Raw genomic sequence first — 20,959 nt, 5'->3', positions numbered from 1 at the left:
CAACCCAATCGGCGGTTCGGCCAAGATATCGTGGCTCATGTGTTTTGGCATGTTATCCAACCGACGAAACGGATCAGGGCCCGGCGGCCAAGAAGACTGTTTACTAGCTCTGAAGCTTCCTTCCATGTCTGTGTCACAAGCACCAGGCTGCACAACTGCCGGTTTACCCGTTCACTGGATGTATGGATTGACAAGTAGTTCAAGCTTACTGATCCGGACGGCCGCCGTACCACGGTGAGTCGAGAGAGAGGATGTTCAGACTTGAGCCTGTGGCTTCCTTCATCTTGTTGTTCCTGCTGGTGCGGTGCTGCGGTCATGCCACATACTGCGTTGCTGCAATTGAGGCGCGGAACAACATCGGTAAGCAGTATATACGAACATTGCATGCATATAGAGTCGATGTCGTCAACGACTTTGCCAAGCAGAGCTCAGCCCAACGTTGGCAGTTAAAACATGGGTGGTTCTTCAGCCATGTCGGTGCTAAGACAGCTCCCCCGCAATTGGCTGACCCGGGGATCTGCACAGGCATCTCTTTGGACATCCTTCCTGATTCCAACGGTGCTTCGGGTGAAGTCTCAGCTTAGTTCGTAGAATACAGTACGTGCTGCGTGCGTCGCCGGAGACAGACACATGCACTACGCAAATGTAAGTTTACAGGGGCTGCTGCAAGGAGGTACCTGCGACATGATGGGACGAATGAGGACGAGGTGGTGTTGACGCGGCCTCGATCGTGGTCTGGTTATTCGTTTGTGACAGCTGCCCTTAGCAACAAACTTCATGAATCATCATCAGGGTTTCCTGGGTACACCCATGGACAGGCGCCGAGGCGCAGACCTGTCAGACGCTGGGAGAAAGGGGCCCCAAAACCGAAAGTCACCAACCGTATTGTTGCCCCAATTGCTGCTCCTCGGAACTGAACGAACGTGGCCGCCGGCCGTATGTCGGCGACGACGCACCGCCTGGAGGCCTCAAGATCGCTAACCCCTTAACTCAGTGAATGGACTTACTGATAGCGAGAGACATGACTGGCGTACGTAAGCCCGAGCGAGGATCGAAGGCCGCCGTTCCTTGCTGGCGCCTTCTAACAATAGCGACGGATCAAGTGCGCAGGGAAAACGCTAAGTTGAACGTACGAGCCTAAACCTTCCTATCTGAATCAACTGCCGTTGCTACCCCATGGCCTCCAATCGCTCCACGATGCCCAGAAGTCCCCCGGGCCCGTACGGAACCCACATATCTACCCACCCCGCGCGCCGCGCCTCGTCGATCTCCGCCTCGGTATACCGCTCCTCGAATGGCCGTTCGACGTAGAGCGCCTTGAGCCCGCACTTCTTGGCCGCCCGCAGATCGCCCAGGTGCGTGGCCACGAGCGCGACCTCATCGGGGCGGAGCCCCAGCTTCTCCGCCGCGCCCAGGTAGACGGCCGGATCGGGCTTGTATGCCATCCAGGTATCGGACCCCCAGACCTGGTCGAACCGGAGACCGTTACGCGCGTCGAGCGACTTCAGGAGCGCCACGGACCCGTCGGACAGCATCGCCGTGGGGCCCAGCTTCGCGAACCGGGTCACGGCTGCCGCCGAGTCGGGCCAGGCGTCCAGCTCGTGCCACAGGTGCACGAGTTGCTCCTTCTCGGCATCGCCCCCCAGAGTCCATCGAGCTTGAACTCCACGATCAGAGCCTCTAGATTGCGCCGATGCAGCTCCTCTTGGTGGACAAACGCCGCCTTTCCCGACTCTTGGCCGTCCTTGGGCCGCGCGCCGGAGTTGATGTATCTCTTATACCTGGACCTGAGTAAGCGTCAAGAGTGTGACTGACAACAACAGCCAGGCTGAGAACGGACCATTGGAAAGCGAACCACTCCCAGTCACTGAACGTCATATCCCTCGCTCTCGCCAGGACCGCCTCATCCACATCGGAGAAAGCGCTTTCATCAATAATCTTCTGCGCTGAAGCCTCCAGGCCCTTGGCCAGGCTGTAGCGCCAATTGACCACGGTGCCGAAGATGTCGAACACATATGCTTTGGGTCTCTGTTCCATGGCTTTCATTCCTCGTCTTTCGGTCGCTCTGCTGGAGATGAACAGCGATTCTCTGGTCGCAATGACATGTTGTCAGCTTCCCCGTACAGTTTGATTACTCAAAGTATCGGAAGTCTATCATTCGTGCGTGTACGTCATGTTACGTACGTGATTGGGGGTTTGTCAACCTAAGGGCGCGCCCATCGAGTTTCCCCGCACTGCAATGCTCCCACGCGACCCCGGATTGAGATGTGAGCGTCGTTTCCTATTTGCTCTCCTTGGGAAGATCGTTTGTTGCCAAGAATCCCCATGTTGAGCTCATGTACATCGCCTCACCTCCTAAAAGTAAGGATGTCACCGAAGCGAGTTGTCCGGCCAATACGGGCTTCAATAGTGTCTGTTCAAAGTCCGCTAAGTAGATACATGTAAAATTAGTAATAGTGTACATGAAGAACTATATCCAGATCTTCGACAAAGGTTACTTAATAAAACGCCCCAGGAAGCTTCGGCTTTCCAGACTAACCGATACCTAACAAATCCTTATTTTTTTCTCTAAAATCCCGAAATCCCCTGTGGTATGCATGGACTGTGTGTGCCTGTATGTCCTCGTTGGCCGGAATTCGGGAGGTCCGGGGACACAAGTTACCCCCGCCCCGAGACTGTCAACGTCTTCTTATCTAGGCCGCCATCGATGTTCGGAAGAAGCTTCGTGTACTCCATGGTCATCTCCTGTGCCTCGTAGTCCCAGAACATGTTGGTCCAGGCGTACCTGGTATCCGCCGAGGGAAGCCTGACGTTCGGCGCAGGAGGGAGACAGTCGTCCTGACTCTGATCCGGGTATTGCTGCCCCTCAATGTGCATCAGCCCGATCATGGCGCGTGCCAAGCTCACGCCGTCCCAAGGCCCCTCCCGCCACCCATGGTTCATCAGCAGGCTTATGGCCGCCAGCCGCGCGTGCAGCACGCGGCACTTGGCCGCTACGAAGGCCAGCAGCGGCAAGATACCGACCTCATTGGTAAAGCCGATGCGGGACTCGGCCGTTTCGAGGTTGATCCGGATGTGTCCTAGCAGGATGTCAAACTCGGCGGCGAAGCTGTCGTAGGCCGTCTCAGACGGGTCCAGACAGCACGACGTGAAGATGGTGGCGACGAGGTGGTGGATCGTCAGAAACGTCAGCATGCGCGCCGCATGCGCGCCGCGCTGCGTCGCCACGAGAGTACTGAGACCGAGGCCGAACTCCTGCAGGCGTGTTAGGTACAGGGCCTGCTCCCACGCCAACCCATCCTTGTCCACGCTATAGTCCTGGTGGAGGTTGATCCAGAGCGCCTTGGCGTAGAAGCCGGCGAGGGAGTGGAGGATGCGGTCCCATATAGCCCTGGCCTCTTCGCACGAGTGCGGCGTCGTATCTTCGATCAGGCAGCTGACCGGGAAGTTCTCTTCGTCATCAGACGTGGGCGATTCGTCGTTTAGAAGCAGGTGGTAGGCTGACTTGCCATGGGGGAACGGCACATTGACCGCCGCAATGGAATGTCTTGAGAAGATGTAAGCCATCTCATCCAGCTCTCCGTAGGGTTCAAATGGCTCAAACGCCTCCGGTGGTTTCCACTTGAACACGTGTGACCCCCTCTGGCCCATCCGGTTCAGGACCTTGATCCCCGACCTCACCAAGTTCCCTGCTACGTGATAATTCCCCCGCATGTTTTCGAAAACAATGAGAAGTAGGTTCGCGGCCATGGCCATGCTGTCGTCGACTTCATTGTTTCTTATATCCTCTTGTAAATATGTTATTGCTTTGACATGGTGGGCAAGCGCGGCCTGATGATGGCGGTTTTGCACCGAACTAGGCCACCAGGGCCGATCTGCCGTCTTGATCCATGGATAATGGGTCTTTAGATCAATGAGAGCTCGAGCGTATGCACCGATGCCCAGTATGGAATGGCGAATTGCTTTCATCGTCATGCTGTCTCGGAAGGACGACCGAATCCAGAAGTTCGCTCCTTTTCCGGGTTGTGAAAATTCGCTTACAGGAAGAGAGGGCGACAAGTCTTTCGCAACTTGCTCTCTGAACAGAGTCATATACCAGCTGTCGTCATTCGATATATCGAAGCCCAAGCCAATCTGCATTGGCAACTTTGGCTGGATATCTGTGGTGGAACGTAAACGTGCGGTAACCTTGGAGGCAAGGTGTGCCTGGGCGACGCGAGGCAACAGTTGGCGACTGGGCGGGACTGCCTGCTTCGGCGCCTTGGGGAGAGCATAACCTTCGCATACAAGACCGACGCTTTCGCATTTGGCACATCCAGGTTTACCCTCGTCGCATTTCACGTGTCGTTTTTTACAGCTAATGCATCTGTATGGGGTCCCTCGGCGTGGACGAGGGGTGGCCTTGAACGGCCCGCCGGCCTCGTTCCCCGAGGTGTTGAATTAGCATTTGGCAATGGCCAGGGACGAGTTTGTGGGAGCAGCTTACCCCGTCTTCACCTTGGGCTTACTGGCGCGTTTCTTCTTGACCCTATTCGTACGACTCTGGGGGTTCCGGTGGCTGCTGCCCGTCTCCGACCGCTCTGGAGAGCTGCTCCGATCACTGTGGTTGCTGGAACTTCCACTCTGCGACCTGTTGCTTTCAGGTATAAGTGTGCTCCGGTTGGTGCTCGGTGAACGCCTAGTTGACGTCCAGGCCTCAAGGCCCTCGCGAGGCTTAGGGCTTTGGTTTGTAGTCGAATGGTCTCCGGGCGATGATTTGAGCTTGACGCTGACGTCAAACAGCCTTGACGGTGCAGTGTGGATGGGAACTGGCTCAGCTAGGAAGATACCAGCTGGTCTGTGGTTCCGAACCGCCATGGCCGTGATCTGATCAGTGGTTCGGTCATTGGCTTTCTGTTCCACTTTCGGCCATGGCTATTCCCTCCAGTGCTTCAGGGATTGCCGTAGGATCCCGACTTTGCATATCCTGACCTGGGGAATCGCCGTTTGACTTGATATGACAGCTGTCTATGACTGGCGTGTAGAGAACGACGTAGGTGAAGTTAGGCCAGTAGTGCCGAGACCGATGACGTTCACGAACCTCGATATTTCGGTTGCTTGAGGCTCGTATGCCGGCTGGGCTATGATGTTCTTGGCTGGAGTTCTGAAATGAAAGATACCGTAAGACGACCCAGGTATGCGGAGAAGGCCACGAGCACCAGCAAAAGTGAGCAGCGAGAGGGAAAAACAGATAACTCGGGCCAATCGCCAAGTGCTGTTCTGCAAGGTTATGGGTGAGTGCCACTCAGGATTTAGTGCAACGGGCAAATCTCACTGCATTAGTGCCATAACGTAACCCCTGTTGGATTGTCAGCGGAGCCACCCCCAACGATTTGGTCGTCAGGGAAGGCCGGTTTCAGGGACTGTCTGTCGTGGGCTTAGTACGACTGTCTTGCTATTTGGTATAAAACAAGTACCATTGGAAAGGGAATATCATCTCCAAATCCCGGGCAGGCGGAGGGCCTGACGTGGTGTAACCTAGAGAATAGCTGTACATGCGATTCCGATGTTAGTGCTGTTAATCGTGGGCAGTCGTTTTTGCATTTGCATCGATCCGATTATGCTCGCTAACCAAGGCCTATCGGGGCCTGGAAGCTCAAGCTCGTATGCATGCCAGTATTTGACGGTTATTCCACAATTACTTACGGGAAACAGTCCGCGAACGATGCTATTTCATTGTCGTCCGGAACCCGTGAGGGGGACTTGTGTCCGTCGTCGACATCAGGTAAGAGTAGTGCTCAAAAGATGTGGCTGGCGTGTTGCAAGCCTGATAGGGATCTCCAGGGCGTTGTGTGTAAGTAGCGTGCGAGGACATGTGGGTGGTGCAGGTTGGTAAGGTCGTAGTAGTCTGGAAACGAATCCCGACCTTCGTTGCTCTGAATCAAAGAGCCTCACCAAGCTGGGCATGGCTGCTCGAAGACGGATATCATGGCTTTCTCGGCCAAATCCCGAACTCCGTCAATGGGATTATGTATAGAGGCGTTCTCATTCTAGAAGGGTTGCATGATGTTCAGGGTTTCGGGGTGTATTCGAGATGTACTGCGGAATAGTGGGGGATAGTGTACCGGCGTGGCAGCCCATTCGCTGCTTCAACGGCTTACCGAAAGCACCTGTCAGATCAAAAGTCCTTCGGCTAGCATGGGCATCGCCGCCTGACTGGAATTTGCCAATGCAACGGCGTCAAACGTCAGCTTGGTGAAGAGTGCTGGATGACGTTTTAATCAGTGGTTCGATTGGCACTCAACCCCCTTTATATGCCTACACGAACAATGCATCCTCCATTCAGATCGGTATAATAGGTACACAGCCTTCAGATCCAAACAACCAAGATGTTGCCTAATTCAGAGCTTCAATTCGTGGACATGGGGAGTAGGTATCGGAGTAATCGTCACACTGTCTCCAGCTGGTACCAAGACTGGTGCGCTGCTCAGCGGCTTGTCCGGGACGGTCGCGTCTGAGTGAACCATAAGAGTAGACTGGTGATACAGGGCGCTTAAATCAAGCTGGAAGGTACGCGCGGTGCTTCCCAGGTTCGTTAACACAAAACTGTCCTTCTCATATACATATTTCAGCTGGTAAGCTTCCTGGCGGAGCTGGATCATGGCGGGATCAACCAGTCGCGGTGCCACAAGAAGATCGGCGTCGATAGCTGGCCGAAGCCCAAGGAACTCGGCCATCAGGACCCAAACGTAGACGCAAGGGTACTCATAGTAATGTGCTGCCCCGTGCCATGGGCTTCCATCGATGTAGTAAACGTAGTCCATATCGTAACGTTCTCCCATGACGTAATCTTCGCTGCGGCCCATCTCCGCCACCTTCTCAAGCTGAGTGAGCAGCACGTCTCCTCTCCTGCGCCAGGACCAGTATGCTGCGTCCCAGCACCAGTACCGGCCAGCGGCACAGAGGTCGTATGGTCCACCGTCGCCAATCTCACTGCGCGTATAATTGGCAATCCGGGCAGATAAAAAGGTCGGAAACCGCTGGAACTCATCCATCTCGCGTTGTACCAATTCAGTAACATGACTAGCTTGAGTCGAGTTAGTGAAACCAATCATGACAGGTAGGATATTGGCCAGTAGGTGGATATGGTCATGGACAAGGCCAGACCCATCGACCCAGTCGACGAAACGATTGTTCTTATCATCCCAGTATCCGATCGGAAGAGGTTGGGCCAGCGTATGGCCAAGGACCCTGGCTAGTTCTTCGTAGTGCCAAGCACTATCATTCCGACCTAGAAGCCGCTCAAGTTGAGCAAGGAGGCTGTATGAACGGGATGCGAGGGCTGATGACATGGTTTCACGCCCATCCTTCATCACCTGGTCCTCGTAATAAACATCAGACCACAGCCGGCCCAGGGAGTCCATATGCGATTCGACGAGTGACATGGCTCCTTCGATGCTGTGGATATTGGCAAGAAGCCAACCAAAGTCTTTGGTACGAGCAACATAGAGCCAAGCCGACTCGACAAGCTCGACATTTCCGGTAATCAAGAACATGTTCGCATTGGCGACTCCATCTTCACTGTTTCGTCGGATGTGATACTCGCGGCGGCCATCTGGCTGCAAGGAACAAGGCGCCCGCCAGAGCTGACAAGGGTCCTCACGGGCGAGGCGAAGGTCGAGCTCTATCATGCGGCGCACCACGGCAAGATCGAGGGAGCTGCCCGAAGCGATTCGGCCCTTGATCTGGAACTCATGGTCGACATCAGGGTAGGTGCCTTGGTATTTGTCGGCCAATGTACTGACGACATAGCCCTCGGAAATGGGGTACCCGGTCGCAGCTGTGCGCTCAATGACGCATGGCAACATGGTGCCCCAGTAGAAGCCCGCAAGCGCATCGGAGAGACGGCCGGCGCCAGGAAAGTCAAGAGAGAATTCGTCGCCGTGGATATCAGCATATGGTCGCGGGCGGTGTTGAGTGAGCAAGACCAGGGAGGCGTTGGCGGAGAGACGGGTTTGACCCTGTTCAAAGGAGACGGCGAGTGAGCCATTGGTGACAATCATCCATGCCGCATCGCTGGAATTGGACAGCTCAGGCAAGACCCAGCCGCGACCGTGGCCTTGGAGAGGAACACGGGACACATTGGTTGGCAGCACGTGGTCGCCATCAGCACCGTCGAGGAGAAAGACCAGACTGGGTGGGAAGGTGAAGACGAGGTCTGATTTTCCGGATGTAGCCGTGGCTTTCCAGGTCCGGCCATCAACTTGTGCTAGATGGCCAGCCAGCGGGGGTGGGGGCGGCGGCGGCGGCGCTGTCTCGGCTGGGACGACGACCAGCGACTGGAAAACAGTGAAAGCGGGCACGACCCACGACAGGACAAGCATGTTCACCTGGAGAGGGAGACGAGAGAGACTGCGGTATCCAGGAGAAAGAGGTAGAGTTTGGGTGCCATGCCTACTGCCTGCCATGCCGGCTTTACCTCTGCTATATTCCAGGTGCGGGGCAATTGACCTCGTGACAGTCTCGGTTTCGGTTCTACATAGCTACGAGAAAAAGAAGAACAGGGGAAACAAGAGAACATCGGTATATCCCAAGAGAATGGAAAGCACAGCATATCAGCTCCAACGCCTTCTGGCACCATCCTGCAATTCACAGGTGAGGCCCTCCGCTTCTTGCTGCTGGTCGCCCGGACCCCGCGGTCGACCAAAGGGGACGGTGCTGTTTGATGACTCTGCTTACAACCGTGTCTTGTTTGTCTTCGTCGCTGCTGTCTTCGTCAAACAGCCTGTCCTCGTCTTCCTTGTCCTACCAAGGCCCGGCCCTCTCAGAATATCAGCCTTCTCCGCTCTCCGGTTATCGCTTACGGACGTTCTCTCTTCAATTATCTATCCCAGAGGGCATGGACCTCGCCACCGGGAGCCGGTATGCCTGCTTGGGCAACATGGAGCTGTACACGTTCAAGGGCACACTTCGTTCGGGTCTATTCAACCAGATGCTGTGGGGTGTAGCTCTCTCCACGCAAGACGGCGCATCGAACTAGATAGATCAGCAACAGGCTTTAGTTGATTTGTGCCTAACATACCTATTTCAACTGCTTCCTCGGGTGCCATTCTATACTAGCCTTTGAAAAAATCGCGGATGATCTCTAGAGATTGGTCTCACATGCCGATTTCCCCCGCCTGAGCAACCAGGCAGTCGCCGGCAAAGTCGAGATCATGGACCGTGACATTAGTACGACGATGCCAAGCTTGTATAATGGGTTTCTCTTTAGCTTGATTGTTGAGCCCCCAGAGGGGGTCCGCCCTAAGGGTCGAGAGCCAGACCCTTGCGCGAAGCATGTGCACCGTTTCGGCGTTGTTGAGGAGGTAGTCGCGAACGGCGGAAGCGTTGCCGGCGCCGATGGTATCCCGCCCGAGGTTTTGCCTAATCGTCGCGACATCACTCATTTCGTTCTTCGTAACATTGACGAGGTCGTCGAAATCCTGCAGGAACAAGCCCACCTCTGTGTTTCCTTAAATCAGTTTGGGAGCCTTCTGGGACCCTGCACCTCCAGGCTCGGGGCTGTTATCCTGGCCTATAATGAGATCGGGGCGTTCCAGACGCGTAGCAAACTGGCGGAATCCATCTCGAAGGGTCTTGGCCATCCCAGTGCCCCTTTTCACGTTGTTCACATAATACAGCACATGTGCGCGCTCTTCATCGGGATTTTGGGTGCTTGTGCTTAGGATCGAGTGGTACCGATTTTCCGGCCGCAGCTTGGATGTGCTACTATCCGCCATATTTCTGTATAAATTTATGTATAAAATATCAGGGAAGAGGGTGTTCAAATGATGGAAGTATGTGGACAAGTATAAACAGAAAGGGGGAAAAGTTGGAAATGGGAATTAGCTTGAGCAGTGAGACTAATCCAGTCGATTCGTGTATAGGAATACATATGTCATTCATTGCTTTGCTTTGACGTGACTTCCCGGATACGGCCCTATACGAGGCCTTTGGACAAAGTCACGAGTCCATAGAGGGTTGGCAGTCCATTGTCGACCAATAACATCACTATTGCCATTAGATTTCTGGGAATTCCAAAGGAATATACTATATGTAATCTATGCGGCACTGACAGCTCATTTGGTGGGCTCATTTATCGTATTGGTAGACTAGTGTAGTCTTCATGGTATCCAGCCACTTATTTGTCTTCAATAACCACTTGAATTGATGCTCAGGTACCTTCCTATCTTCTCCTGTCAAGAGGCTTTTGCTTCGCTGCTGTGCCCTTCTCTGATTCCGGGGAAGAAAGCTGCCTGACTCCGGTGGGTATTGTTCCTATCCAACTGGCAACTCGTTTTTGTTTTTCTCTTCTCCACCCTCATCATCTTTTTGGCATGTTGTCAAACTCAGAGACAAGGTAGCAAGGACCAAGCAAGATTCACGGCGGTCTCTTTATTCTGAGATATATGAACTCGAGAATAAAATTCCAATATGCCTTTTCATGTCTCATGCAATAGACTGCGGGTGCGCAAAGACATTTCCAGGATCTAGCATCTGCTTGATGGCACGCAGCCGTTGCAGGTGTACATCGCCATAGTAGAGCGCTTGAGACTGCTCGCGTGACAAGCTCGAGTCAGTATAATTAATGTAAGCGGCGTAGCGGCCGCCCATGTGCCGGACCATGGCCTCGTTTAGGCCTTCGACGAGCCCGAAACCGGCCGCCGGGAACTTTTGACTATTGTCGACGAACCCATAGTGTTGCGCCACCCACAGCGAGGACCGGTGCGGAAAAGCTGCATCGCTGTGGCGGACGATGTTGTTGATCTGGCTGTCTGCACCACCGTACAAATCGAGGATGGCGAACCAGCCGATTTCCTCCCCTATCTCTTGGTTTGGATTTGAAGCTGAGATCTTGGCGATGAAACTGAAATAGCTCGTCAGCGCGTCGGCCGACAGTCCCGGCTCCGGAACCATCACGCTCTTGGCGAAGAAGTTGCTGTGGCCGTCGTAGGCGGAGCCTGTGGCGAGCGGCTCACCCCCTGACTGCGACTCAAGAGTCTTGAGCCATCCCAAAACCTCGCACTGACCGTTGTTCTGCTGGGGCGCCTTGGAGAAGCACCGGAGCAGCGCGGGCTGGATTCTTTCTGTGAAGTGATCAAGGGGGCCAAGGTAAATGCCACTAATACCAAACCGCTGATTACCAAGGTGCACTCCAAAACTGAAACGGCGGTCGATCAGCGAGCTATCGCGCACGAGCTTTTGTAGGTTCAGCATAGTGCACACGGCGCCCTGTACGTCTGTCTCGCCGAGCAGGTCACCGAATTCAAATGTCCAGCGTATCACCTTTTTAGGGGCTGGTTGGGTCCGTAAGTAGAAGTTGACAGCGATGCCGAATGAGTCGGCAGCGCCACGCATTGCCTATAAGAAAAGACTAGTTAGCAAAAAGCCCTTCTATCAAGATTTTGATATTTGGGAGAGCGAGCACTTACGTAGAAAACATCCTTATTTTCGCTCTCCGTCGCGCGAACCAAGCTGCCGTCCGCGAGCACCACATCCATCGCCACAATCTGGTCCATAGCAAGACCCCAAGCTCGCGAGCAATGGCCGTATCCGCCATGGGTGAAGTGGCCGCCAATCCCAACACTGGGACAGGTGCCATGAGCAAGCGCACGTTTACCCTGGGCGTATAGTCGCAGGGCGAGGTTCCCCAAGCGCACACCGCCGCCGACCCTAGCGATGCCCGACTCGTCGGAATCGGGAAACCCCAGCACCTTCACGTCCTGCAGTGCGCGCAGGTCGATCACGACGGCGCCATTCCGGCCCCCGTGGCTGAATGACGTGTACGAGTGTCCGCCGGAGCGGGCCTGAACCTGAAGGCGGTGGCGGGCTGCACTCTCCACCACCCTCGCGACCTGCATGTCCGTCTGGGGTAGCACGATGGCAACGGGGGTGTATGAGAGTCGTACGTTGTATGTTGCGGCGTACGCTGGCCAGCCGGGGTCGTTTTCCAGCATGACCGGAACGGCCTCCTCGAGGAGGTCAGTGACGAACTCTTCTGCCATGGTTGTGCGTATTTCTTTGTTGTTTTTTTGTTCGTGGCAGCCAAATACAATTATGTTTTAACCAAATGATTCAGTTCCTCTACAATGATGGATTTACCTCATTATTATAATGTAGGGTTGTTTGTTTCGGAAATAGCTATCTCCGGAATGGGTTGATGTGAAGGTTTCTATAAACCTAGGAACGTTGGTATTTGCATTGAATTGAATCAGCTTTTTTAAGAGTAAAGCAATCTGATTCCAGCGTCAGTTTGGAGATAGAGATTTATAGTCCATGTGGTATCGTGTGTGCTTTGAACAAAGACGTACCATTGCCTGTGGTGTGAATGCATTGCATAACACGTGCAAACAATCATTTGTGCCTTAAAACAGGTCCGTTTGGTTTGTACACGGGGTAATGACCCTAATGCCGTCAATATGTTTGTTACATGAAGGCGACTCAGGGGTTCTGACGACTAGCTTATAGCAACCAAAAGGTGCCAGCCAGTCACTATCGAAGCTGGGGGAAATAGCAACAACGATAGAGCTTTATAGATATTAGCACTACTATTATTAGTGTAGCTAAAACGTTTAAGTGCCTATTCTAGCAGACCTACTGCGTTATCGAGATTAAAATAATACGATTGATTATTCCATCTCTCGGAAAGGATGGGCTCCAAGTCCTCTTCCAGAGCTATATAAAACTCCTCAGACCAGTGGGCTCGCTGGAGCTGGCCTGTCTCATTCGCTTTCCAAGAAACCAGTCATAGCCGAGCGGCGCCGATCTCGACCGCGTGAGAAACGTCGCCCCTAACGCCGGGAAGATGGCAACTCCCAAGTTCAATCCCGTCTTTTGTCGTGGACCATTATTTTTCTTGTGTGCATTATGACTACTATTACCTCCGGGCGGCCCCTGCTGCTGCACCCCGTGTCTTTTGGTATGTGTTTCACTTGTCAACAAGAAAGCACCCCAGGTCTGCTAATACCAACAAACAGGACACAGCGGTTTGGTGTGGAGTTTTGATATTTGAATACAAATAATAAGTAGTTACGGGCAAACACTATATTTCAAGCTACAAGAACAAACTCATGACTGCAAGTGCTGTCAAGCGGTCCTCAATACGTCTTCTCTCGCGGGTTTGAAGATCTCATCCTTCATATTGATGAACACTTCCCGTAACCCTCTTGTCACCAGAACGCGCAGAACGCGCCATGATGCATGTAACAACACGCCATGTACAATTTGAGCGTCAGCCTTGCGAGGGTCTTGGGATGAGGCTGGGGTTGCGGTAAATGGGCTTTTTGGTTGGATTGTGTCTGTCGCAGCCTTGATGTAAAGGGTCGACACAGGGCTGATGGCCGTGCCAGCGATGAGGTTCACCGTCCACAGCGTTTGCAGTGCCCATCGGCTCATGATCCATAGACATTTCGTTTTTAGTCTTCTAGTCTTTTGCTATAGCACTGTTTGATGTTGACTTGTGATAGGACGTAGACTTGGAATTGTTGCCCGGGAGTGTATTAATAGCATTGTGCTTGTCAGCTTAGAGTGCTCAATAGATTTTGTGAGTTGGTTTCTTGTGGGAATCGTGAGTCCAAGATTCCGTAAGTTTAAGCTGGCCGAAACTTTGGTATGTTGAACTTATTCTTGGTAAGGCGTATTTACATTTGAAGCGGAGACGGAAGTAGTGAGCGAATCTAGGACTACTTATACCGAGATAAGGGACCCGGCTATAGATGATTTAAGGTATATCATTGGTCCTAAATATATAACACCACCAGCTCCATCCCATGTAAATCTCTCTATATCTACTTATCTAAAACCGCACGCTTTATTTGATGACATCCTTAGATGAATTGTCTTTATCCCGCACAATTTTCATCTACAGCTTCTTCTGCCGAGCCTTGCCGCGGCCCCCGAAGCCCCAGCCGATCTGGTTCGCCATCTTGACGTCCGTCTCGAGCTCGTCAGCGAGGGTGTAGACCAGGCCCGGGTTCTTCTGGAACCAGCGGCCGGCCATAACAACGTCGAGGCCGGACTGAAGCAGCTGCTCGGCCAGAGCGCCGTTGTTGATGCCGCCGACCGCGGATACGGCCATGGTAGACTCGCCCAGGGACTGCTTGATGGTCTGAGAGAAGTGCGACTGGTAGCCCGGGCCGGCCTTGATAGGCGCCGCGGCCTTGGGGTGGGCGCCACCGCTTGAGATGTCGAGCAGGTCGACTCCTCTGGCGGCTAGGAGAGGGGCCAGCTTCTGTGATTGGGCCACAGTCCAGGACGACTCAGGCGTAGGGTGATACTGGGTGCGAAGCTCGCTGCCTTCCTCGCTGAATTCGAACCAGTCCGAAGCGCTGATGCGGACCAGGAGCGGCATGTCCTCAGGGATGGCGGCGCGGACGGCCTCGGTAGTCTCCAGTAACAGACGGGTGCGGTTCTCGAACGAGCCGCCGTAGTTGTCAGTGCGCTGGTTGCTCACGGGGCTCAGGAACTCGTGCAACAGGTAGCCGTGGGCGCTATGGATCTCGATGACATCGAAACCGGCCTTGACGGCGCGCTGCGCGGCCGCAACGAAATCCTTCTTGAATTGGGCGATCTCCTCAACCGACAGGGCGCGGGGGGTCGGGTTGACGCCCTCGAGCCAGGGGATGGCCGAGGGGGCGACGACGTCGTCGGGCCAGCCGCCGACTTCTTTGGTGGCGACGGCGTTCATGTCGAGCCAGGGCGCGACGCAGGTGGCCTTGCGGCCGGCGTGGGCGAGCTGGATGGCGATCTTTTGGGACTGGCCGTGGGCGAACTCGACGATGCGCTTCAGAGGCTCAATCTGCCCATCTTCCCAGAGACCGACATCCTGCGGGGTGATGCGACCATTGGCCTGGACCGCGGTAGCCTCGACAATGGCCAGACCGGGACCGCGTTGAATAATACCTCCCAGATGGGTCAGGTGCCAGTCGTTGGCGTAGCCGTTCTGAGCAGAGTACTGGCACAGCGGCGACAGGAAAATGCGGTTGGGGAAAGTAACGCCGCGCAGCTTGAGCGGAGTAAAAAGCTTGGGGATGGGGTTGCCGTCAACCTTGGAGGCTACGCCGGTGCCCGAGGGAGGGTCCTGGGCCGGGGTGAAGTAGGAGATGCCGTCGGCGGCGACGTTGTCGATGGCCTCGTTCGACATGGTGTGGTTGGGTTTGGTGTAATGACTAAATAGACCGAAGACGCAAGGCGATAAGAGCAAGGAGAGGCGGGACGCTTCAGATAAGAAAGCAGGCAGGAGTCTATTATATCTTTTCGTGGTCTACCGCAAACCAGGACAACTGCCGAGTAGCATTTGCGGCGGGATTTGACAGGCGGCTATCATCCCGGCTTTATATCCAGACCGCCGTCCTGGCCGTCTCCATCGGCATGTGGTCCAGGATCTCCACTCGAATCTGAGATTATTAAGCCAGAAAGGTCTTGCGGCATACAGGACATTGCTGGAGCTGGTTTGCATGGCGTGTTCCCGTGATAGCGTGTGATTGTTGTACGTAGGTTGCGGGCCGTTGCTAGCTTTGGGGGGCCAAGTGGCGACACTAAGGGCGAACGTTCGTACGGACATTATCGCCGATTACCAATCACCAATTACGAATTCTTCTAGTAGTACCGAGTATTTTGAAAGGAGCTATTTTTGCCTCCGTCCGCACGTCCGGTCCAGGTTCGGCATCGACCATTTCCTCCACTCTTTGCTTCATCGCCATCCATCAGCCATGGCATTAAAGCCGAATGCAACCCACATCTGACACCATCGAAGAATTTCTATGCATGCACGGAATCAAAATAAAGGCGGTGGCAGGTGGGCTATCACAAACTGACGCATCCGTCATGATGTTTGTTTGTACAAGTATGTTTAGATTCATGAACCGCTTGCAATGACACGCACTACAGGCCTTGAAAAAAAAAAGGTATTTACACGAACGTCTGCCCTGTGACGAGTGGGCAATGGAAATGGCCCAAATATAGACGAGCTTAGATCTTGAGGAATCGGTTGCGCGACGTCCACCCGGCCGCCTCGACAGACCGCTTGCCCATGAGCTTGACGCTCTCGGCGTAGTCGGCAGTGCCGTGGCTGGGGTCGGCGTCCTTCTGCTTGCACGTCTGCTTCTCGCCAGCCTTGCCACGGTCACCGTCGACAGCAGCGAAGTGGTACTTGTCGCTGGTAGTCGCCACCATGTTCTTGGCCGCAGTCGGCGTCCAGCCGTTGATGAAGTCGCCGTGCGAGCAGTAGATGTTGTCGCCGCAGGCCTGGCTTGAAGGGGGCCACGCCGTCCCAACCGTTGGGGAGGGCCTTGCGCAGATCGTAGCGGATGCTGAACCGCAGCTGCGGCATGCTCTTCATGCCCTGGGGGCACCAGTTGGGGGTGCCGTGGGCGCGGTCCTTGTACGCCGTCTCGAGCGTGGCCTCGTTGACGCACTGCGGGAAGTACAGCAGCGTCTGCACGTGCGTGTCGCATGTCTTGCTGGGGAAGCCGTTCTTGTCGGGCGCAGGCGGGTTCTTCATGCCCTCGCACACCCACTCGATCTTGGCCTCGGCCGGCATGTCGGCGGGCTTGGTGCCCTCGGCCTTGCCGGCGACCATCTTGAGATCCTGGGGAAAGGGCACCTCGGCGGGGGTCTCGCCCAGGTTGTAGTAGGCGCTGAAGCGCGAGAGCGGCACGGGCTCGTACGACTTGCCGCCGTCCTTGGTGTAGAGGAAGGTCGGGACCCAGTAGATGGACAGGTCGTTGGGGTTGTCGGCGTTGGTGCACGAATTCTCCAGCTCGGCGCTCTTGTTGGTGCTGGCCGTCACGCCGTCAGCGCCGAAGAAGGAATGCAGGTGTGACTTGTCGAAGCTGCCGGGGAACACGATCGGGTCGATGTTCTTGGTCATGAAGGGGACTGGCACGTTGACCTGTGTGTAGGCGATCGCCGCTTGGGCGAAGAGGGCGACGGCGGCGCCGCTCGAAAGAATGGAAGAGGATGGCATCCTGATGCTGTTAAAGAGTGGAAAGTAAGAAGAGACAAACAAGTTGTCTTTTACCGAAACGAATGTAAGTTATAAGGCGGAATGGAAGGTGTGAAGAAAGCAGCGGCTCATAGATGAATCAAGCGAACATGGTGTTGAGAGGACGTCGCAGGGTGTGCCATGGTCTTAAGTATCTATCTCGTTCAAGCCCAAAGCTCAGAATCATCCCATGCTGATCTCCTCACAATCCACTTCGAATGCGCTGGCGTTGATGCTCCCGCGCCCGCGCCCGCGGGCTCGTATACAGGCCATGCCCCTGTTATGGCTAGGCCTAGTTATGGCAAAGGCAAGAGCCATCTATGCGGCAAGGCCTGTAGATGCAACCATCGTCGCCCATGAATCTGCCATTAAATTAGTGTCCCTCTTGGCGTCGTTTCAACGCCCGCCCAAAGTGGGCCTACGCTTGGGAGTCCTGGGGGCTATTTTGGTGAAATGGTAAGTCAAGGCGGTTGGAACCCTTACATTGCCGATGTTTCCAGCGGTCGTCTCCGCCAGCATGGCAACGTCAGTCGCACGTTCGGATGAAAACCGGGGTGGTCGAGTGTCTGAAATTAATGAACCACGCCGTCATGGCCCCCTTGGTCGACCACAATAGCAAGCATCCTGCCTGTTTCAATCCTGCGAGAAGTAGCCAACTTCATGAGACTTTTGGTACTCGATACCAAATAGGTAAATGTCCAACAGTTGTCAACTGAACCGTGCCCGGTTCGATTTTGTCTCGTTCACTGGTCTTTGGCATGCATTCACTGCAGGGGGAAAACACCTTCCATGCATCGCCGAATACCCATACTGCTCGAACAAACAGCGTAAAAATGATACTACGTAAGTAGATGCTAATATATACCGGTAGAAATGTATACACTCGTGCGACGCAGCCTTCCGAGTTGGATGCCCCTTGGCAAACCAATTCATTTGCATTTATCTTCCTTCTCCGTTAGTCCAGCCGACTCGTCTCCTGAAAAGCGAACCACATCATCCTGCACAGATATCATCATTTACTGGAAGGGAGGGTTGGCGTTCTTGAACAGCTGCTCGAAGTAGGCCTCGAACCACGTACCGGCCTCGGGCGCGGGCTTCATGGAGTCCTCGAGGCCGCAGTGGAAGTCGTAGCGGGCGGCCGTGGTGTCCGAGGTACCGTCGCCCTCACCGCCGGGCTTGACCCAGACGAAGGCGTCCTGGATTTCCAAGCCGGTCTCCGTGGAGGGTCGGAGGCCGAAACCGGTGCCGAGGGCGTTGCACCAGTGGCCCCACTCGGTCTGCCCCGTGGGCTGCTTGCCGCTGCGGCCTGTGTCGGTGATGAAGTGGGCGTCCCAGCCTTGGGCTTTGAGTAGGGGCTGGAGGGCCTGGACATAGTGCTTTTCGTCGTAGTTGGCGTTGCCCTGGGTGTACGAGGGCGGCGACGATATGCTCCAGCCGTTGTAGTTGGCGATGTTGGTCGCGAGGCCGCGGAGCGCCTTAGGGCTGCCCGCGTCCTTGTACAGCTGTGCGTACATCTTGGCCGCTGGGTCCAGGTTCGCGGGCCAGCCCAGCCACCCGGCATGGCCGGCGTCCAGGTACATGGCTACGTTGGGCAGGTTCAGCTTCTCAATGGCGTAGAGGGTGCACTCGTGGTAGGCGGCCTGGGCGCCGGCGCACTTGGCGACATTCAGGTTGGTGACCATATTAGCCAAGCTATCGGGTTCTATCATCGTGGCTTCGCGTCAGCAAGTGTATTCGGGTAGGAAGCTGGACTTGTATAAAGTGGACCGCATATTTGACTTACCAATGATAAGAGGCATGCGGATGTCGGAGTATTTCTTGACAACGGTAGCAATCGCGTCAATGTACTCCTTGTATTTGGCAACGCCGCCATCAGCAATGGAGTATTCGCCGTTGGAGGCGGCGGCTGCACAGTCACGGTCGGGGAGATCGTAGACAACGAAAAGTCCAGCGTTAGGCGGGCTCGCGCCGGCTTGATTCTCCTTGCGGATCTGTCCCAGGAACTCCTCCATCAAGGGTACCTTGGAGCGGGTGTCGAGCCACATGTAGCTGGGGACCTTGCCGACCTGATTGGCCACAGCGCCGAGCGTGGGGACGGCGTAGGCCGACACCTCGGAGGCGTAGTATGGGTTGGCCCACATCTTGACGCCCGAGAACGGGTTGCCCGACCATGTCGCGGTTCCGCTGCCGCCTGGTGCCGGAGCCTCAGTTGTCGTACCGCTTCCTGCCGTGGTGGTAGGCGAAGCAACCTGGGAAGTAGTGCTCGCCTTGGTGGTGCTGGATGCCTTGGTAGTGGTGGTAGGGCCAGGAGCAGGGGCAGCAGTGGTCGAGGCCTGACCGGGAATGCATTGGAAGTAATAGTCGTTGCTCTTCACGCATGTGTAGCCGCTGGCACAGCAGGTCGAGCCGGACCAACCTTGACCTCCACACTGAGACCTGTTTGTTTCTGTTAGTTGGCTTGTTTAAGATGGGTAGTATACATTGAAATTATCTTACCAAGCAGCGCCACAGTTCTGACGCTCCTCGATCTTTCCCTCGAAGGGAGCTGCTAGAGCTAGAGAGCTCAAAGCAGCAAGGACGAAAGTCTTTGCAGCCATTGCGTTCAGGGACTGATGGACACTGTATGTGTTTGCTTGATGATATTAGCCTGCGTGCCTGTCGTAAGGTTCTATCACTCGTTGTCGAAGGGCGTCGAGGTCTTTATATCAATCCAGCAACATCTCCGGCGGGTCGCATCACTAATCGGACTGACATATCACTAATCGAATGGAAGGGCCACTGGACGGATAGGCGGGATCAATGGCATTGCCAGCATCCGTAAATCCAACTCGGGACAGCCTCCACTTGCTCTTTGGGCAGCTCAGGGCTTGCTATCGGATGACGACTGGCGTGGCCAATGTCGTCTTAGCACCACTTGAATCGGCAAACCCAGTCGGAGTGCGGTCCGCGGACTCGACTGCCCCTACACACTTTCGAAGGCTAGCTCAGGGCAAAAGGCAACGCATCGTGAGATGCATGAGTTCAGAACGTAAGGCGAGTTGACCAGCGTCGGTCCGTGGGGGCCCTCTCTATCTAGGTTTTGGTAGCGAATAATCCCGCCAACCAGATCTTGGTCCAGGCGGCTCTCGACTTGCAGGGCACGATGTAGCGTGGGTGCCCGGGTCGGTGGCCATTGTGGTGGCATTTTCGGAAAGTCACCTTCCATGAAATTCCTGATAGGGAAGTAGTGTCATGCGGAGAAGTTGGAGAACGAACGGTCAAGCCAAATTCACGGAAAGAGTTGCACAGCTTCCGGAAATTTGCTCGCATTCCAGCTTCGAGGTTCCACTGAGACCACAAGATGTAAGGAGATGACTGGTCATGTTGTGTATTCCCCCGTCAACGAGGTAGGCAGCCGTGGTGTGTATGTTGGCGAAGTGGCAAGTTACGCAGACATATTGCGGGGAGAGTGCAAGTTGAACGAATGACAAAAGAGCATGACGCCGGCGCACAGCATTCGAATCTCGACCCGAAGTGACATGAAAGACAGATTCGCCATTGGGCAAGCCGGCCATCGAGAAGCTTGGCGGGGCCCAGTACCAAGGATCAACGAGATCAGCAATATCGGATTGATGAGTTCGAAGGGATGCAATATCGCGGCCAACGCCTACTGGCTTGCCTTACCTGCGCCTCTAGCAGACGACATAATCACAGATTTGCCAACCGCATGCCACGAGAGACAGCTGCCAGAAACATATATACCGTGTATTATGATTGCCAACCGAGAAGGGATCAACTGCAATGTCTCGTGTTACTCTGGGCAGTTTGTCGGGTTGACTCCCCCACCCTCGCCAAAGGTCTAGGCGGGCTACGTGTAGGCCTCATATGTGCATAGCCAAAGGCGGAATCGCCAAAAGGTTAGGCCGAGAATGCCCGTAGCTGGTACGTACTTCCCCTTACCTAAGCTGCTAAGACACT

At 54.8% G+C, this 20,959-nt stretch overlaps 8 protein-coding genes across 8 annotated transcripts; all 8 read right to left on the bottom strand.

Annotated features, from left to right (window-relative positions):
- Window positions 1-1,169: 1,169 nt before the first annotated feature.
- On the bottom strand, window positions 1,170-2,037 carry PG998_004902 ((S)-2-haloacid dehalogenase; the record flags this gene model as incomplete). Its single annotated transcript, XM_066871720.1, has 3 exons — window positions 1,170-1,680; window positions 1,719-1,781; window positions 1,841-2,037. The coding sequence occupies 3 exons, from the start codon at window positions 2,035-2,037 to the stop codon at window positions 1,170-1,172; spliced, it is 771 nt and encodes a 256-aa protein (XP_066731817.1).
- A 621-nt stretch (window positions 2,038-2,658) lies between these two features.
- PG998_004901 (uncharacterized protein) lies at window positions 2,659-4,857 on the bottom strand (the record flags this gene model as incomplete). Its single annotated transcript, XM_066871719.1, has 2 exons — window positions 2,659-4,357; window positions 4,487-4,857. The coding sequence occupies 2 exons, from the start codon at window positions 4,855-4,857 to the stop codon at window positions 2,659-2,661; spliced, it is 2,070 nt and encodes a 689-aa protein (XP_066731816.1).
- Window positions 4,858-6,380: 1,523 nt separating this feature from the next.
- PG998_004900 (uncharacterized protein) lies at window positions 6,381-8,447 on the bottom strand (the record flags this gene model as incomplete). Its single annotated transcript, XM_066871718.1, has 1 exon — window positions 6,381-8,447. One exon carries the CDS (start codon window positions 8,445-8,447, stop codon window positions 6,381-6,383), a length of 2,067 nt encoding a protein of 688 aa, XP_066731815.1.
- Window positions 8,448-9,137: 690 nt separating this feature from the next.
- PG998_004899 (uncharacterized protein) lies at window positions 9,138-9,425 on the bottom strand (the record flags this gene model as incomplete). The annotated part of the gene is made up of 1 exon (XM_066871717.1): window positions 9,138-9,425. One exon carries the CDS (start codon window positions 9,423-9,425, stop codon window positions 9,138-9,140), a length of 288 nt encoding a protein of 95 aa, XP_066731814.1.
- Window positions 9,426-10,467: 1,042 nt separating this feature from the next.
- On the bottom strand, window positions 10,468-12,023 carry PG998_004898 (uncharacterized protein; the record flags this gene model as incomplete). Its single annotated transcript, XM_066871716.1, has 2 exons — window positions 10,468-11,379; window positions 11,451-12,023. The coding sequence occupies 2 exons, from the start codon at window positions 12,021-12,023 to the stop codon at window positions 10,468-10,470; spliced, it is 1,485 nt and encodes a 494-aa protein (XP_066731813.1).
- Window positions 12,024-13,879: 1,856 nt separating this feature from the next.
- Window positions 13,880-15,160, bottom strand: PG998_004897 (uncharacterized protein; the record flags this gene model as incomplete). The annotated part of the gene is made up of 1 exon (XM_066871715.1): window positions 13,880-15,160. The coding sequence occupies one exon, from the start codon at window positions 15,158-15,160 to the stop codon at window positions 13,880-13,882; it is 1,281 nt and encodes a 426-aa protein (XP_066731812.1).
- Window positions 15,161-15,987: 827 nt separating this feature from the next.
- On the bottom strand, window positions 15,988-16,984 carry PG998_004896 (uncharacterized protein; the record flags this gene model as incomplete). The annotated part of the gene is given in 2 exon segments (XM_066871714.1): window positions 15,988-16,263; window positions 16,283-16,984. The coding sequence occupies 2 exon segments, from the start codon at window positions 16,982-16,984 to the stop codon at window positions 15,988-15,990; spliced, it is 978 nt and encodes a 325-aa protein (XP_066731811.1).
- Window positions 16,985-18,018: 1,034 nt separating this feature from the next.
- On the bottom strand, window positions 18,019-19,599 carry PG998_004895 (glycosyl hydrolase family 6; the record flags this gene model as incomplete). The annotated part of the gene is made up of 3 exons (XM_066871713.1): window positions 18,019-18,704; window positions 18,786-19,438; window positions 19,499-19,599. The coding sequence occupies 3 exons, from the start codon at window positions 19,597-19,599 to the stop codon at window positions 18,019-18,021; spliced, it is 1,440 nt and encodes a 479-aa protein (XP_066731810.1).
- Window positions 19,600-20,959: the final 1,360 nt, after the last annotated feature.

Source organism: Apiospora kogelbergensis, assembly GCF_038363985.1.
Source record: "Apiospora kogelbergensis strain CBS 113332 chromosome Unknown utg000003l_segment0_segment0, whole genome shotgun sequence".
Taxonomy (NCBI): Eukaryota; Fungi; Ascomycota; class Sordariomycetes; order Amphisphaeriales; family Apiosporaceae; genus Apiospora; species Apiospora kogelbergensis.
Note: the sequence above shows the minus strand (reverse complement) of the source record. Positions and strands in the feature narration are given on the sequence as shown.